Genomic DNA, 18,801 nt, shown 5'->3' with positions numbered 1-18,801 from the left:
TATATCATGTGTGTAAAATAACGAAAGTAAGAGCTTTCAAGGTAGAAAAGATAATAAAAGAACTTTAGGGACAGAAGGAAGATGGGGGTTGCCTTGGGCTGGGGGTGGGAGTGGGGGTGACTGTGAACAGGAACGAAAGACTGAGGTGATGGAATGTTCTAGAACAGTGTGCACGACTCTGAATATACTGCCACTTATAGAACTGTCCTCTTGCAAGGGGTGAAGTGTATGGTGTGTAAAATTAGGCCTCAATAAAGCTCGTTAAGAAAACATTAAGAAGAAATAGAGCATCCTTACCCACACTACCCAGTGAGGGAGCAGACATGACCAGTAACAGGGAGCCCTTGGCTGGCCCTCCTGGACGCATTCTCCCCCTGCCCAGTCCAGCCTCAACTCTGTGTTTATTTGCTTTTCTTTCTGGTTGGAGCACACAGGTGTGTTTTTCTACACGATAGGTTGGGTTGGTTTGCATGTTATTGACATTTTTACATGTATGTGTCAAGCTGCATGTATTTTCCTGCCGCCTGCTGTTTTGGGTGAGTTTCAAGTTCGTTGCTGCATGGTGTTTATTTGTTTGAAATACCACATTTTATTTATTCCTTCTTTTGCCATTGGGCCTTTGGCTCACTTTCATTGTTTGTCCACTTGGCTTTTACAAATCTGCTGCTCTGAACATTCTGGAATGTGTATAAGAGTTTCTCCAAGGGGCAAACCTGGGAGGGACATCACTGGGTCTCAAGGCATGCATCTTCCACTCTCCTAGAGAAAGTAGAGCGGCCTTCCAAGTGGTCAACCCATGTCATGTCCTCAGGCAGCTCTATGGTGACCATTCCTCCTGGCTCAGGCCACTCTGCCTCCCCAGAAATACTTCCTAGATCCCTTCACCCTCTGCCCTCCTTCAGCCAAGACTATGTCCTCCAAGGCCTGGGCGATGGCCTCAGGCATACTATCCTTGGGTCCCACACTCAACAGACCATCTGATGAGAAGCCACAGCCCCACTGCTATGAGAATATCAGTTCAGATCCAGGGTAGCTAGGAAGGGAGATCTGGGGTCAGACCCAGCACTGGGTCTCTGCTTCCTCCTCTACAAACGGGACGGGTGACATAGCTGTCCTCACAGGTCATTGTGAACTGTTACGGCACATGTGAAGCATATCATCAACAGTGTGGGACATCTGTTCCAAAGATTCACATCTGAACCAAAACCTTGGGCCTTGGAGTCAAAAGATGTCTGTCCAGGTGCTACTCCTGGCTCATGAGCTTGGGCTGGGCCAGGCCCTTGGCACTGATCTCATGCCATGACCTGGGTAGGGGCGGGTGGGCAGGTAGGGAGCTGGGGGTGCTAGGGGAGGGAGGAGCCCGGGTCAGCTCTAGCTGGGCCAGGAGCCCCAGGTTGGTCCTGCTGGTCCACCTGTTCCCTGGACACCTGCTCCAGGCCAGGCTCCACAGTGTGAGGGCACCACGGCGTCCAAGGCCCTCTGTGCCTGGAACGTCCAGCCCATAGGGGAGGCAGAGCTGGGGCCTGGGGTAAGAGGTGCAGGTAAGAGCAGGGAGGCTGCCTCCTAGGGCTGCTCCTCCTCAGGGGGTTGGCACTATATGCTCCAAACACAAGCCAGTCAAGAGCGTCTGGGGGCAGGGCCCGGGGACGCCGCTTGTCATCTATAGGTGCTCGGCAAGCAGCCAAGATAAACTGGGCAGGAAGCTGCGCATGGGCTCTGGGTCAGCTTCTGGGAGGAGGAGGGACCTGCCCCGGACGCGGAGGGAGGCGGCGGGCACTGGCGAGCTCACCCGTGTCGTGGATGAACCTCTCGATCTTGGACTGCATGCCCCAGTAGCGGAACTCGACCTTACAGAGCTTGTAGGCGCACATGATGGGGAAAACCTGCTGCTTGTACTCTTCGATCCAGTTGTCAGACAGCGGCCCCCGCTGTGTCTTGATCGAGTGGAATAGCTTGGGGTCCTCTTCGGTCTTATACTCACTGGGGGGGACGGGGTCCTTGACAATGTCGATGAAGTCTGTGGGGGAGAGCCCGCCGGTGGCCACTTCTGCCCAACCTCCAGCCCGCCCCTCCCTGTTCAGTCCCCTCCCCTGGGTCTCTGCCCTCCCCCCTCAAGTCCTCGCAGGCCTCTGGGCCTCCTGTGCCATAGGGCCGGACCTGGGATTGGGGATGCTGCTCTGGGCCACTCTGACCTTGGGCTCTCCTGACCTCAGGGCCCGTGTCCTCCCATGACTCTACCACTTGCCTAAGCAGACAAATTAGATGATGAGCTTAGGAGGCACGGGGAGATGAGTTTCCACGGAGGATGTGGGACAGAGTGGTGGCTGCCGGGGGGCGAGGAAACAGAAGGGAAGGCCGGGAAGAGATTCCCAGAAAAGGTGGCATTTCAGCTACAGGAGCAAAGCAGCGAAGCCGAGAGGGTTCCAGCAGCAAGGGATGGGGAGAGTTTGGGCGGCCACTAGAGTGTCTGTATCGGGGGAGGGGATGGGGATGCGTCCTTCTCTCACCAGGCTGGGCACCCACACGGTACCCTGAGGGGAAATGGCGCTATATTCTCCTTATATATACACGTAGCGGCTTTAAGGCAGGCTGGCCGGGTAGGAGCCCCTCTTAGGTCAGAAGGGAGGAGATCGGCAGGAGGTGTCGGTCCTGAGAGCGGGTAGTGGATGCCACAGGGCTGGGTGCTGGGGAAACAGGACTGGGAGCGGTGGGACCTGGCCGGGTGTGGGGTATGGATCCAAGAGGAACAGCAGCAACTCGGGGCAGGGCCTGGGCCATGCCACCTCTTGTCCCAAGTCTCTCCCTGCTGTGCGGGCTCCCAAGGCATGCATGTGTTACAGAGGACTGGGTACACACTTGGGGTACATAAACCCCAGAAGAGAGTTTGTGGCTCAGAGAGGCCCTTTTCGGGATGCATGGGGATGATGGCACCCGGCGGGCTCTGCCCTGGCCACGCTCTGTCTCGTCTCCCCTGCTTGCTGGCCCGCACTGAATCCACGTGGTGGTTTGCAGGCACAGACATGGGCTCCACGGAAATCGGCAAGGGGTCAGGAGCTCCCCAGGGGCAGGGGCTTTCGGGGGAGGGACGGACATCCTTCCCGGAGCAGACCACATGCGCCGCCTGCGCGGACAGGCAAAGGCCAAGGGGCAGGCCGGGACATGGATGAGTCATATCACAGAGACTTAGGAATCACAGCAGGTGGCCTCCGGAGGCAGCCCATGGAGCTCAGGCCTTGTCTGAGGCTGGCTGCACCTGAGCTGGCGGAAGGCCGGTATCATGCGGGGTCCATCCCTCCTGCTGTGGGTCGAATGTGTCCCCTACAAATTCGTATGTTGGAGTCCTAACCCTCCAGTTCCTCAGAACATGACCTTATTTGGAGATAAGGCCTTTAAAGAAGGAACCAAATTAAAATGAGGTCATTAGGGTAGGCTCTACTCCACTATGACTAATCTGCTTCTAAAAAGGGGAAATTTGGACACAGACAAGCACACGGGGAGAGCGCCACGTGAGGATGAGGGAGAGATTAGGGTGATGTATTTATATGCCAAGGAATGCCAGAAACTGCCAGGAGCCACCAGAAGCTAGGGGAAGGGCATGCACAGATTCTCCCTCAGTGACTCCAGAAGGGGACAAGCCTGCTCACACTCTGACCTCAGACTTTAGCGAGACACTAAACTTCTGCGTTTAGCCCCCCAGCCTGCGGTACCTTGCGGCAGCCTGTTCACACTGACAGAGCTCCCAAAGCCCCATGGGGCCTGAAAACTCCAGCAGGAGGGAGGGAGCCGGGTGAGGGGGTCCCGGGGAGAAGCCCTTCGTGCCCATCAGAGGCTGCCTGGGAGTAGGACCCTGTGGTGCTGGGAGCCATCTGTCTAACGCCGGCCATGCACCTGCCTCCATGGCGGCTCACCCCACACGGCCTGGAACGCAGCTCTCTAACCTGGCCACGCACCTGCCTGAAGCACTCCGTGGTGGCTTGCCCCGCAGAGCCTGGAGCCCACCGGTTGCAGACCAGTGGCTGCTGAGCTGCAGGTGGCCCACAGATGTGGTTTCTTTGGCCAGTTTACTAAGTTTACTTAGGAATTGGAAGATTTCACATGCAAATCCTGATCTCAGGCCTCTCTTAAGTTAACAGACGGGCTGTTTCCTCACGTACAGTCAGCTGGAGAGGCCACTCACCGTCAAGGGGACACAGGCCCTGCAGTGTGCCAGAGCCCCCACAGGCTGCACCCACACACAGCTGCCAGCCTGAGATGGCCCCCTGAGCACACACGTGCCCTCCAGGGGAGGAGGACACCTGGAAGGGATTGAGGGAAGGGGCTTGAGTGGGGAAGGCACTGAGCCTCAATGTGCACGTCAGGAAAATGGGGCCAAGGAGTCTGATCCTGCCATCCCTGTGCCCTCATGCTTGCTGGGACTATGACCTCCCCGCCCAGAACAGGAGCCAGTCTGGAGCCTTCCAGGCCTGGAGACAAGGGGCAGAGCCAAGGGACATGTAGGCAGGGACCCTGGAAAGTGGCCTTGCAGGGCTCCTGCCCTTCCCAGGCGGGGAGCGCTGTAGTGGTGGTTACCGATTGTCAGCTGGCTCTTCTCCACAGGAGACAGGCTGAACACATTAGGGTTTTCTCCAGCATCGGTTTTATAAAAGGTTTCGATGTCGATGGAGAATTTCTCCACAAAGGGGCACGTGAACCTGTGGGGAGGAAAGCATACATCAGGACTGGTGCCTGCAGGGGTGGGTCAGGGCCTGTGGGACCCCACTGGGCAGGAGAGGGAGAAAGGGTGGGGGTGGTGGCTGAGACTTGCCTGTCTGTCCACCTCCTGGACCTCTCCTTGTCCAGGCCAAGGCCGGGCTGGGGGTGGGGAATGTGTTTGGGGAGAGGGGGACGGAAACATCGGAGGAAGCTTCCAGAAGCCCTATGGCCATTGTTCATGTGTGTAAGGCATGGATGGCCATAGACACACAGGCATACCACAAGCATGTGGCATGAACCCAGTAGGCTGAATCTAAATTAGCACTCTGTGACACCTCCCCAACCCCTTACCCCCCAAGCCACCAGGTCTGACAAGGCCACACCCCTTTCTCTTGGCTGGACATGAGCTCAGAGGAGGATAGTACTTCTGGGAAGACGAATAACCTCGGTGGACCCTCTGATAAGCCCAGGTCCTCATTTAGTGGGGAGAATGAAGCCCCAGGAGACTCGTGGGGACTCCACTTGCATAGCAAGTGGGTGGCCAGCTGGGAGCAGCCCCCTATCTGTTACACTCAGCTACACTGGGTGGGTGGGAGCACGGAGTGAAGAGCCTCCCTTCTTGGGGAATCCAAAGGAAGCCCTGTTCCAAGTGGAAAATAAGGAAGCACTGCTGCAGGTGCTGAAGGTCTCAGGCTCAGAGAGAGTCTCTGGGCCATCTGGTCTACCCTTGGTTCATGTTTCTCCCTAGCTGGTTGGTTAGTGGCCCCGCATTCCCAGGTGATCATTAACGTGAGTTTGTATTCCCTGAGCCTTCCTAGATGGCAAAGGGATCTCAGGCGGCCCTCATCTGACTCCCGGCCTTCCTGGGAAGGTGCAGTAACAAGGGGGACACGCTCCCCTTTCCTGCCTGTTCTCTGAGGATGGAGACTCCTGGAATGGAGTCTTAGCTCCCCAGGAGTCTGAGCCTCTTGGAGGGAGGGTGAGCCCGCCTAGAGGGCCACCCCCGGGGTTCCTTCCCCACCAGAGGGTGGCGCAGGGTGTGGGGAAAGGCTCACCTGGTTCGGGTGTAGGGGTAGGCATTCCAGGACTCCTCCACCACCCTCAGGGCCGCTTTGGGCAGGATGGAGCGGAACCAGCTGGGGATGTGCATGCCCACATGGTACACCTTGTGCGTGTACTGTCCAGAGCCGCCGGGGCCATCCGTGTATGGCCGGTTCTCCAAGATCTCCACTCCGCTACCTTGGCCATACGTCTCGTTACGGCTCTTCTTCTACAGGGACAAAAGCATTCAGCATGTGTTGGGGCCAGAGCACTCTGCAGAAGGGAAGGGGCCCAGGAGACCAGGCCCAGGGGTGCTGAGAGGAGGAGGGGCTTTGGCCAACCAGGCTGGCTTCTTCTGTGTCGCTTCAGGACTCCCAGATCCAGGCCCAGACTCCACATGCCCCTGTACCCCTACAGGAGACTCAGCAGGCCATGGTCTCCCTGTGAGCTCTAGCACTGCCTGTGCCAACTCCTCCCTTCTGGCTCCCGTCATCCCAGGACTAAAAGTGTTCCCAGCATCAGGAACAAGTTGAGGATGCCCGCTCTCTAGGTTCTATTCAACACTGTACTGGAAGTTCTAGCCCAAGACATTAGTCAAGAAAAAGAAACAATCAGGGGCACTCAAATTGGAAAGGAAGAAATAAAACCACCTCAATCTGCCAAGGACATGATCTTATATACGGAAAATCCTGAAGAATCCCCCCCACCTCCAAACCTGTTAGACAAAGTAAACGAATTCAGCAAAAGTCGCAGGATACAAAATCAACACACAAAAATAAGCAATGCAAAAAGGAAATTAAGCAACCATTTCCATTGACAAGAACATACAAAAGAATAAAATATCTTGGATAAATGTAATGAAGGTGAAGCACTCAGATGCTGAAACGATAATACGTTGCCAAAAGAAAGTAAAAACCTAAGTAAATGGAAAGACATCTGTGTTCATGCATTGGAAGATTTAATATTGTTAAGAGGTCAATATTCCCCAAAGCATTCTACAGATCCAGTGCAGTCCCTGTCAAAATCCCCAGTGGCCTTTCTGGTAGATGTGGAAAAACTGATCATAAAATCAGGAAGGATCAGAGAAGGATCTCAAATAGCCAAAACAATCTCAAAAACAAAGCAAAGCAAAGTTGGAACATTTACATTTTCCTACACAAAATCTTTTTTTTAAGTTATTTATTTTGAGAGACAGAGTGAGAGAGAGAGAGAGAGAGAGCGCGCGCACAAGTAGGGGAGGTGCAGAGAGAGGAGAGTGAGAATCCCAAGCAGACTCTGCATTGTCAGTGCAGAGCCTGACACAGGGCTTGATCTCCCAAATCATGAGATCATGACCTGAGCCAAAATCAAGAACTGAACGCTTAACAGACTGAGCCACCTAGCCACCCTGCTACAAAAAATCTTACCATAGGCGCACCTGGGTGGCTCAGTTGGTTAAGCATCCAACTTTGGCTCAGGTCATGATCTCACGATTCATGGGTTTGAGCCGCATGTCGGGCTCTGTGCTGACAGCTTAGAGCCTGGAGCCTGCTTCGGATTCTCTGTGTCCCTCTCTCTCTGCCCTCCCCTGTTTACCACACTCTTTCTCTCTCTCTCAAAAATAAATAAACATTACATTTTTTTCAGAAAATCTTGCTATAAAACCACAGTAATCAAAACAATGTAGTACTGGCACAGGATAGATCTAAAGAATAGGGCTGAAAGTCTACAAATAAACCCATATATCTACATACTATATGTATTGATTTTCAACCAGAGTGCTGAGATCATTCAATGAAGGAAAGAAGTCTTTTCAACATGTCCCAGTATACTGGAGGGATAATTGGATATCCACATGTAAAACAATGAAGTTGGACCCCTACCTCACATCATATATAAAGATTAGCTCAAAATGGATCAAAAACCTAAATGTAAGAGCTTAAACTACACAACTCTTAGAAGAAATCATAGGAGTAAACCTTCATGTCCTTGGATTTGACAGTGTTTTTTTTTTTTAATTTTTTTTTAACATTTTATTTATTTTTGAGACAGAGAGAGACAGAGCATGAACGGGGGAGGGTCAGAGAGAGAGGGAGACACAGAATCCGAAACAGGCTCCAGGCTCTGAGCAGTCAGCACAGAGCCCGACGTGGGGCTCGAACCCACGGACAGTGAGATCGTGACCTGAGCCAAAGTCGGACACTTAATCGACTGAGCCACCCAGGCGCCCCGATGTTTTTTTTTTTTTTAAATAGGGTACACAAAGTACAAACAGCCAAATAAAAAATAGATAAATTGGACTTCATATAAATTTTTAAACTTTTGTGCATCAAAAGATACTATGAAGATAATGAAAAGACAACCCACAGAGAAAGTTCTTGTAAATAATGTATCTGATGAGGGACTTGTATCTAAAATATATAAAGAACTACGCAACTCAACAACAAAGATACAACCCAATTCAAAAATGGGCAAAGGACTTGAACAGACATACCTCCAAAGAAGTACATCAATGGCCAACAAGCACATGAAAAGATACTCAACATCACTAGCCACTGGGGAGAGGTAGATCACAACTACAAGTTACCACTTCAGACCCACTAGGATGGCTACAAAGACAGACAATAACAAGTGTTGTGAGGATGTGGAGAAATTGGAACCCTCACGCATTGCTGGTGGGAATATAAAACGGTACAGCAGCCGCGGAAAACAATTTGGCGGTTCTTCAAAAAGCTCAACACAGAATTGCCGTATGACCCAGCAATTCCACTGCTAGGTAAACATCCAGGAGAAGGAGAACATGTCCACACAGAAACGTGTGCTCGAATGTTCACCGCAGCATTAGTCACAAGAGCCAAAAGGTGGAAACAACCCAATGTCCGTGATCTGAAAAATGGATAGACAAATTATACCCACACAATGGAGTAAGAGTCGGCCATAAAAAGGAATGAAGGGCCAAAACCTGTTACGACGTGGATGAACCCTGAGAACGATGCGTAAGAAGCCCGACACAAAAGTCCACATAGTGTACGATCCCATCGACACAAAATGTCCAGTACAGGCAAATCTGTACAGACGGAAGGCAGATTACTGGTTGCCTAGGGATGGGGGTGGGGGTGGGGGGCTGGAGAGTGACTTCTTGGGGTGATGACAATACTCTAAAATCGTGGTGATGGTTTGACAACCCTGTGAATATGCGAAAAATCCCTAAACTGTACCCTTCAAATGTGTGAACTGTGTGGTGTGGGACTCACACCTCAATAAAGCTGGTATAAAACAAAACAAACAAACAGAAACCAATCCTGTGTCTATACTCACTAAGATTTCAGAGAGATCAAACACGGGAAGTGGGAAGGGGCCTCAGTGGCGCTGCCTGAGAGAGAGGACTCCTGGGTCACCTCTAAATGTCTCTCTGCCCCAAATGTTCTTCCCAGTGTCCAAAAGCTCAGGTTTCTACTTATGCAGAAAGCCTCATTCATGGTCAAGGTCCTGGTGACTTTAAGCCCAGCATCTGTTTCCATGGTGACATGACGGCATCACCGAGGCCACCTTCGGTCAGCTTCCTGAATAGCAGGTGTGCACATGCGCGCGCACACACACACACACACACACACACACACACACACAGGCGCTCCCAAGAACACAGTCTCACCCCTGGGGTACAAAGACATGCCATATCTCCACGCCCAGAGCAGCTGAGTCCCCTCCATAAAAAAAATAGAAAGGACCCTGGCCGAGGGCACAGATGGGGTCAGCGGGGATACGCCCTCCCTTGCTCTTCAAAGGAGCCCACGGAATGCGGCCCAGATTCCGTAATGAAAGCAGTGACCATTTCCCAGACACTTTGTAAGCTCATGCTTCGTGGTGGCTTCACTTTTATGGTTGTGCCATGTGCTCTGCGTGCACGTCTCCCTTTAGGTAGTGCCACAACCCCTTGAGAAAGGCTGAGTGCTGCTACTGTTCCCAGTTTGCAGAAGGGAAGGTGGAGGCTAAGAGACGTGGAAGGACTTGTTCAAGGCACACAGCTTCAAGTGGCAGAGCTCAACCTGTACTCGAGATCCTGTTGGACTCTGGGACCTGTTCAGTCCACAGCATGAAGACACCTTGGCATAAGGCAGGTACTCGGTACTTATTGAGCAAATAAATGGGTTCTAGTCCCAACTCTGTGACCAGTTCCCTCTCATCCTGGACAAGTCACTTCTCTCTGGTCTCAATTTCCAAAACTATAAGGGGAGATGGGGCTACCTATCTGTCTAAGGCCTGGTGTAGTGGGCTAAAGGGCCCCCCAAAATTCACATCCACCCAGAACCTTAGAATGTGGTTTTATGGTCGCCTGGGGTGGCTCAGTCGGTTAAGTGTCTGACTTTGTCTCAGATCGTGATCTTGCCGTTCATGAATTCGAGCCCCGCATTGGACTCACGGCTGTCAGCGCAGAGCCCACTTTGGATCCTCTGTTACTCCCTCTCGCGCTGCTCAACCCTCTCTGAATTTCTCTCTCTCAAAATAAAGAAACTTAAAAAAGAAAAAAGAAAAGAAAACAAAGAAAGCAACTTAAAAAAAAAAAAGGAATGTGGTTTTATTTGGAAATAGCATCTTCGCAGATATAATTCGTTAAGATGAAGTCACACCGGATTAAGGTGGGTCCTAAATCCAAGGACCATGTCCTTAAAAGACAGACTAAAGGGATGTAGTCACTAGCCAATGAAGCTGGCCGCCACCAGAGGCTGGAGGGGAGCAAGGCAGAATCCTCAGAGGGAGAGAGGGCCTTCAAAGGGAGCAGGCCCTGCGGACACCTTGATTTCAGACTTCTGGCCTCCAGAAGTGAGAGAGAATACATTTCTCTTGTTTTAAGTCCCACCCCACCCCCGCCCCCCCAGGAAACAAACACATCTAGGGTTTGTGGTGACTCAGTGTGAAGGGGACACACAGGTCACAGGAGCCAGGGCCACAAGCAGTCTCTGAAGGCTGAGGTGGGGCACCCAGCCTGCCAGGGAGCTGAGGGTGGAGAAGAGGCAGGGAGGGACAAGGAGCAGGGGTAGGGAAGGTCCCATCCGGCCTCAGTGGGTGACCCGGCCTGAGCTGTCCTCAGACTCCTAGCCAGGGAAAGCCACCACGTCCACTCCCAAGGCTCTAGGGGGGCTCCTTCTTGGCTTCCTCCAGACCCCAGGGCCCCAGGCGTTCCTGGTCTTGTGGCCGCATCACTCGGCTCTCTGCCTCCACCATCACATCACTGTGTCTCTTTCTGTCCTCTCCTCTTCATAATTATAGGGACAATAAGTCATTCAATTTAGGGCCCATTCTGTCTTGTCCTTAGATAAGGTCATGGTCTAACATCTGGATGGACATGAATTTGGGGGGACACTGGCCAACCAGCTGAGCAAGCCGTTATGGTCACTCATGCAGGATGGATACCATGGGCCACTTGGGGGCACAAAGGCCACTGTTAGCAGTGGCAGAGCCCCAGGACCCAGACTGGCAGTGCTCTGTACTCCCTGAACAGCACTTTGTTGTCTCTGCACAGTAAAGATTAGCTGAATGAGGGCGCCTGGGTGGCTCAGTCAGTTGAGTGCCCAACTCTTGACTTCAGCTCAGGTCATGACCTCACAGTCCATGGGATCAAGCCCTGTGTCAGGCTCCATGCTGACAGTGTGGAGCCTGCTTGGGATTCTCCCTCCCTCTCTCTCTGCCCCACCTCTGCTCTCTCTCTCTTTCTCTCTCTCAAAATAAATAAACAAAAAAAATTAGCTGAATGAGCAAAAATGGATTCTGCTCTCAATTATCGCCAGTTCCATCTGAGTCTGGGCACCCCCTTCAACTTTGAAGCTAACACCCTAAAGGGCTGAACCCCTGGTTCCCCTTGACAATGGCATCTGAGGGGGTGCTCAGTCCCCTGGCACAGCTGAGGCTCTCGGTCATGCCACTTAGGAGAGCTCTTCTCGAAACGTGCTGACCTTCTCTGCTCGCACCGAAAGTCACCACCCCCATCCCTGCCAGTCGTCCCTGCCAGGCTCCCTGCACTGTGGAGCCTCCCAGGGAGACCGAGTTAGGGTGGCAGAGATAAGCCCAGGTCCCCAGGGGCATACACGTGCCCAGGGTGAGGCCTCACCCATGACCCCTACCCACCAGCTGGGGCTGAGTTGGGGAACTTCACCTCCCTACCCGTCTCTATCTCTGGGGCCTGGGGGCTGCACAGGAGGGGCCTGGTGCAGAAAAAGCACAGACCCTACGAATGATAGGGGTGAAGGACCCAAGACCAAGAATGCTCCAGGACGCCCGTAAAAGTGGCAGCTCTCAGAGCTGTCCAGGGTCCTGGCCAAACCACCTCGGATTCCTCCCTCTGAGGCAAGCATCTGCTGAACACTTCTATGGATGACAGAAGTCTCTCTCCCAGCCAGCCCAACTTTTTTTCTTTTCTTCTTATTCTTCCTCCTCCTCTCCTCCTCTTCTCCTTCTCCCTCTTCCTTGCCTTGAACAGCATGTATTTTGCTTGGACACTGGTCAGGCACATCACGAGGCAGCTTGACACGTGAGCTCATCCCATCTTGTTCATGACCCCATGGAGGAGGAGGCTGGCTAGTGAGTGCAGAAGGCCCGTTGCTAGCTGCCACTCTAGCTGGTAAGCAGGGTCTGGAGGAAATGAACTAAAGTCTTGCTCTTCTTTCCACAAAACCACAGCTGCCTTCCTTGAGGGTCTATCCATCCTCCTCAACTGGCCCAGCTCCCAGTGGACGCACTCTCGGAGCAGCGGCCCTAAGCCCACACGAACATCCGCTCCCTGTCTCCCGGCCTGTATGCAGTAAACTGCTTGTGTGCCCACCTCCCCACAGGCGCTCCTGGAGAGGAGCAAGTGCTTTTACATTCTCCTCTGGAACCCAGCCTTCGGCCCAGGCTGAGCACAGAAAAGTCCGTGCATTTCACTTAGTGTTTTAAGAGCTCTACTGAGATACGACTGGCATGCAACAAACGGTACATACACAACAATACAGCTGGTGAGCTCTGACGCATGTTCGCGGCTGTGAAACCATCACACAACGGAGATGATATGCTCGTCCATCACCCCCCACGGTGGGTGGAGCCCCCAGAAGTGCTGGGGCCAGTGGCGGGTAAGAAAGTGTCAGGGCAGGAGCAGGGGAGGGCAGCCTTGAGAGACAGACAGGTGTTATAGTAGGGCTTGGATGAGTGAACGCACACAGGCGGCCCTGCGCCCATAGCAGGTATCGTGGAGGAGGCTATGGGATAGTTAACATTAACTGGAGGCATAAGGATGTTTTAAAAAGAACAAAATACCGGGCGCCTGGGTGGCTCAGTTGGTTAAGTGTCTGACTTCAGCTGAGGTCACGATCTCATGGTTCGTGGGCTCGAGCCCAGCATCGGGCTCTGTGCTGACAGCTCGGAGCCTGCAGCCTGCTTCGGATTCTGTGTCTCCCTCTCTCTCTGCCCCTCCCCTGCTCATGCTCATGCTCTGTCTCTGTCTCTCAAAAATAAATAAACGTTAAAAAATTAAAAAAAAAAAAAAAAAGAACAAACTATCTCAATGAAGGGGGGTGGGGATGGCAGGTGCCTCTAAGGAGCCCAGTCGGGCGTGATCACATGCTCAAGAAAGCTTTGGGAGGTCCTAGGAGCTAAAAGTCAGTCCCGGGATCCTGATGGGCCCTCCACCAGCTGACAGGCACATGGAGGGGCTGCCTGCCAGGGTCTGGGCTCCCCTGGCTGGGACGGGAATTGGGAAGCCGCAGGACAAATAGCATCCTTGAATAGGCTGAGCAATTTCCAGACAGCTCAGAGCTGGGGGACTGAGTGAACTAAGTCCCTTCTCTCCTCGATCTCTAGGAATAATTACGAGGTAAGTGGTTCAAGAGGGAATCGAGTGGCACTCCTGAAGCCGCATGGAGCCAACAGCCGCTGCCAGAGAGGCCAGTTCACCTTCCATTCTCTTCCTCATCAAGCTCCCCAAGCTGGGGGCACGTGGTCAAACTCTGGTAGCTTCACAGAGCTCCTCTCAGAAGGGCCTGGGGGCCTGGGCTCTGCAGGGAGCTTGTTACTAACTCCCCAGACCCGGGTTGAAGGGTGAGCACCCACCAAGCAAAGCCAGGGGCAGAGGTGGAGCCCTGTCGGCAGGGGCCCACGTGACACTGTGTGACACCGTGGGACACCATGTGACACGATGATCCACGGGCTGCACCAAGGCATCCTGATGCCCGGAAGAGCAGAGCCAGGTGAGAGTTGGTTCGTAATCAGACTCCCAACTGGGAGGAAAGCTGCCAGGTCAGGCAAAGGGCTGGGGCACTGAGGCTGAGCAAGACGCTGGCGGGGTAGCCGGGCGGGGGACCTCCACAGAGGAGCAGGAGCCCAGCAAGCAGGAGTTTGGTCACATCGAGGCCACGAGCAACCAGATCCTGGGTCTCCCCGTTCTGTGTTCCAGGTCAGCCAGGCTCTGAGTAGGGCTCCGGGTGTGTGGGAGTGGGAGGGGTGGGGCATGGCATTCTCTGGCTTGTCACAGGAATCTGTCACCCGAATCTGTCATTCGTCTGTGACTCTGTAAACCAGCCACATAGTAGATGCCACTGTCTTGCAGCCTAGAGTAGTGAGGAAAGTGTGGAGCCAAGAATGGGGAAACTGGCCAGGTGCTCCCAGGCAAGTCGCTTAACTTCTTTGGACCTCACACCTTCCTGTCTGTCAAGTGGGTTGCTATGGACTGAATTTCTGTGCCCCCTCCAAATTCATACTGAAGCCCCTAACCTCCAATGCGATGGTACTAGGTCAGGCTTTGGGAGGTGACTAGGTCATGAGGACAGAACCCTGCTAACGGGATTCGTGCCCTTACAGAAGAGACTCCAGAGGACTCCCTTGCCCCCTCACCCACCATCGAGGACACGGTGAGAAAGAAGGTGGCCATCTGTAAGCCAGGAGGAGGGCCCTTACCAGACACCAGCTCTGTTAGCAACTTGACCTTGGGCTTCCAGCCTTCAGAACCGTGAGAAACAAATGTCTGTTGTTTCAGCCCCCTGGTCTGTGTTCTTTGTTAAAGCGGCCCAAGCTGACTATACGCACGGATAACATCTGAATCAGTGAGAGGATGGGTATTAAGTGCAAAGGGCATCAGCACTGCCAGCGCCATGAATACAGGGCTGGCGGGACAGGCCAATGCCACAAACACCCACGGCACTCCGCTGTGTTCCTGGCATCGGGCTGGGAAGCCACAACGCCCGGGCAACTGAGACACTTACCAGGAGCCTACTGAGCAGACACTGCCGTGGAGACCACAGTGCCGCCCCACCCCACCCAAGGGTTCGAGAGCCATCTGTACGCCCGGCGTGGCCTGCCCTGGCCCCAAGACCCACCTGTATCATGTATAGCTGGGCGATGCGGTACTCCTCCACGGTCATGGGCAGAGGAATCCGATATTCCTTTATAATCATCTTGGAGTCCAAGCCTTCCCGTCGATGGGGAACTGCGTGTTGGGACTTCTAGGCGAGGTTCCTTAAATAACCATGACAAAATTCACCAAGGACCCCTGGGAGAGAAAGAGAGAGCAGGAGAGTCACTTCCTGCAAGACTGGTGGGCACAGCAGCACAGAGGATGGGCCTGGTCTTGACTCCACCGTGAGCCTCCGGTGTGACCTTGAACAAGTTCCCTCACCTCCCCAGCCTTCACTTTCCTTGTTTGCTGAGCAATCTTGTAGACGACGTGTGAACTCTTATCAGCCGTGGGGTAAATAAAAGACTGTCATCCCACTAGTGAGGGCCAGGCGGCGGGAGGGTGTCACACCCCCTAAGCGTGAAGAGCACTGTGCTCTCGTTTCACACACTGTTCCTGTTCCGGCAAGAGCAGCCCCGTGCTCTGGAGTAGCTGCAGGCAGACACGGTGACGGCAGATGGCCACGGGAAAGAAGGGAGGGCACACAAAAGGATGAAAAACCCAGGTGAGAAATTTAAAAATCAGCAGTCTGCGGGGCGCCTGGGTGGCTCAGTCAGTTAAGTGTTCGACTTCGGCTCAGGTTATGATCTCACGGTCCGTGAGTTCGAGCCCCGTGTCGGGCTCCGTGCTGACAGCTCGGAGCCTGGAGCCTGCTTCGGATTCTGTGTCTGCCTCTCTCTCTGCCCCTCTCCTGCTCACGCTCTATCTCTCTCTGCCTCTTAAAAAATGAATAAACGTTAAAAAAAATTAAAAATCAGCAGTCTGGGACCCTTCGGTGTTGGGGCCATCAGTTCCATTCATGTCACCAGACACAGAGGGCACGGCTGCCTCCTGGCAGGAGATCTGGACTTATCCAAAAGAGGTGATCTCAGTGTGGTTTTAGCTCAATCCAGCAAGTACTTATTGGCATCTGTTCTGCTGCCGACCCAGCCTAGGTCTTGGAAGTAGAAGAGATAAGTGAGATAAGTGGGTGGACTGCATCGCATGTGAGTTCTAGCTCAGTAAGACTACTTAAAAAATAAACAGTGTACCCATGGAAGCTTCTCTTTAAGATGGCAAAGAATACTTTTGAGGGAGATGTGCACCGAGAGCAATCAAATGTAAAAACAAACAAGCAAGGCTTGGAGGCATACTCTCAGTGATCTGGAAAATGGAATTACCCGTCACAATCCTTCCCCTAGATGGTGGGGGCTTTGCTGTGGTTACCCCCAGAGAGGTTACACACTGCTAAATGGAAGGTGAGTGAAGGCTTCCAAGATGGACAGTGGCAGAATCAGGATAGCATTTCAGAGGGACCACGCCAGGGACAGCAGTCGGTGAAGATTCATGGTGACACTGGGTAAATGATAAGAGCGAGGGTCTGGCCAGGCAGGCAGCCTCCCTGGGGCACCATCTGTCCGAGGCCTGAGCGTCACCCAGGCACTAAGGGACTACTGGCTATGTAATGAGATTGGGGGAAAAGAATGTACCAGAACTCTTGGAACGATCAGCATTGCAGGGTTGAAAGAAATTCTTTAATAAGTCACCTAGGGAGAGAGACTGAGAGGTGGGGGGTGTTACATAAATAAGTCAGAGATGGCCACTGTATTATTAGCCTCAAATGACCCCTATGTTACTCACTTCTGCACAGCAGGTGGGACCGTTAGCCCAAAGCCCCAGCACAAGCTCTCACGCATCCAACTGCTTTAAATACAGTCCAAATAAACATCTTTTTAGCTAACTAGAGGTCATCTACTTTACATAACCCACGAAGCTGCACCCCACATTTGCTGGCCATAGAAAAGACCAAGCCTGGGGCAACAAAACACCGCAGACAGGGAGGCTCCCCATCACACTTCTGAGTGATGTCACCAGACACGTGAGCGCCCTGTCTGACTCTCCTTCCCCTCCTGGGTGGGGGTCGCACATCACTGCATTTGCAAGGCCTCATGCTGGGAGGGACTTTCTCAGGCAACCTGTCCGAATGCCACAGGGTAACACTTGTTGTTACACACTTGTTGTTACAGCCCCCCGCCCCCCTCCGGGTCCTGTCGCCTCCCTCATCAACCCAAAGCCCTGAACTTACCACAGAGAGGAGGGGGTTGAACTTTCCAGAGTTTACACTCAAGAGCATTGCTAACCTTCGTCCAAGGTAGATGGGTGCAGCCTGCAGCTGAGAGGGCCCGTGGGTTCGAGCCCAAGCTGACACTGTCCAGGACGAGAAAGCAGAGGCTGTGGGCTGCCCCCACTCAGCTCTGAGACCCACCCGCCCCGAGGCCCACAGATCTCTGCTCAAGTCTGGCTAGAAGCTGAGGCCACTGGAGACAGAGGTGATGGCCCCAGAGTCCCTACAGTGTCACCTCCTCCCACGAGAGACTGGGATCAGCCAGGTGGCAGCACATCCAAGCCGACACCTGGAGCAACTTTCAAGTGGCCGACAGGGTAGGACAGGCACTGGATATGGGGACCTTCCTGACACAAAGGAGAGAGACCCACACGCTTGGGAGAAGCTCGATGCGATGAGGCCTGGAGACAAGAAGAGGAAGGATGAGGTTCAATAAGGGCCGTGCTTCCAAGGCTTTTCCACGTGGTCTTCTTTCAAGCCCAGCATCACCTTGCTGGGAAGGTACTAGACGCCCGTCACAGAACAGCAACTTAGCCAGTTGCTAAGCGTCAGGCATCGTGCCCTGCACGACACGGTGGCATGCACACCGATGTCTAGGGGGCCTCAGGGGGCCTCTTCTGCAACCCAGGACAAGTGCAATGACCCACGATGACTTTGGGCAAGTCCCACTGCATCACCTCAATAACAAAGAAGTCAGATGCAATCCCTAAGTGTTCTTGAGAAACTGTGGGAGTCTAAGCAATCTGACCTTTGGTGATCTTAAAGGCTCCACGGAAAGTGACCTGCCTGTGCTCGCCTGCTCACAAGTCAGACCAAGTGCCCATGCAAAGCCAGGGGCAAAGCCTGGGGCTGACCAGTGGTGCCGGCCCCGTGACGGCCAGGAGATGAGCGGACCATGTGAACGCTTGGGATACAGCTCGATCTGCCACCGGGTGAGAGACCATGTTTCTGCCTGTGCAACACCAGAACTCAGAGGTGGGTGCACAGACAGACAGAAGGAAAGAACAGAGTGCCGCACAGTTAGAGATCAGTGCACGGGGACTAAGAACAGGTCAGAGGGATCAGACCTCTGCGAGACCTGGGACATCGCAGGTGGAGCCCCAGTCTGGGATCTGAGTTCAAAACCTGACAATGCCTTGATTCACCATGGTCCCCCAGGACGACTGACGGGGCCTGCTGAGACTCGGTGTCTCCATACAGCAAATGGGGATAACATCATCTGCCTTCCAGAGTTGCCAGTGTCCCCACGATGACAAAAGTGGACCAGCCAGGGGTGGTGTTTGTCAGTGCAGAGGGGGGACTAGGGAAAGGCTTCAGGGAAGGTGGAGCTTTACAGTAACAGGAGCGGGGGCTTCCTGGGACCCGAGGTATCCTCAGCAGACATGGACGTGCTGCAGAACAAGCCGAGCAAAGGCCCTGAGGCCTAAATGTGCCACACTATCACAGTGACCTCCCACTGCTGTGCCCCAGCACTGTCACGCCACATGCTGGGTTTGGGGCTGTGCGGATGCACGGAGGCCACCCCACAGTCACTGACCACAGGAAAGGGTGGCGTTCAAGGCTGAGA

General features: G+C 53.5%; 1 protein-coding gene across 10 annotated transcripts in view; it reads right to left on the bottom strand.

The window, feature by feature from the left end:
- The window catches only part of PITPNM2 (phosphatidylinositol transfer protein membrane associated 2), a 144,898-nt gene that overhangs the window by 20,121 nt on the left and 105,976 nt on the right, over positions 1-18,801 (bottom strand). For all 10 annotated transcript variants that reach the window (XM_042961785.1, XM_042961790.1, XM_042961789.1 and 7 more), the window contains 4 exons: positions 15,054-15,226; positions 5,748-5,962; positions 4,570-4,691; positions 1,790-2,017 (listed from right to left, as the gene is read on the bottom strand). In XM_042961785.1, the coding sequence (XP_042817719.1) occupies positions 1,790-2,017; positions 4,570-4,691; positions 5,748-5,962; positions 15,054-15,131 (643 nt within the window). In that variant the 5' untranslated portion in view covers positions 15,132-15,226. The remainder of the gene's footprint in view (positions 1-1,789; positions 2,018-4,569; positions 4,692-5,747; positions 5,963-15,053; positions 15,227-18,801) is intronic.

Source organism: Panthera tigris, chromosome D3 (assembly GCF_018350195.1).
Source record: "Panthera tigris isolate Pti1 chromosome D3, P.tigris_Pti1_mat1.1, whole genome shotgun sequence".
Classification (NCBI taxonomy): domain Eukaryota; kingdom Metazoa; phylum Chordata; class Mammalia; order Carnivora; family Felidae; genus Panthera; species Panthera tigris.
This window is presented reverse-complemented; position numbering and strand designations above follow the sequence as displayed.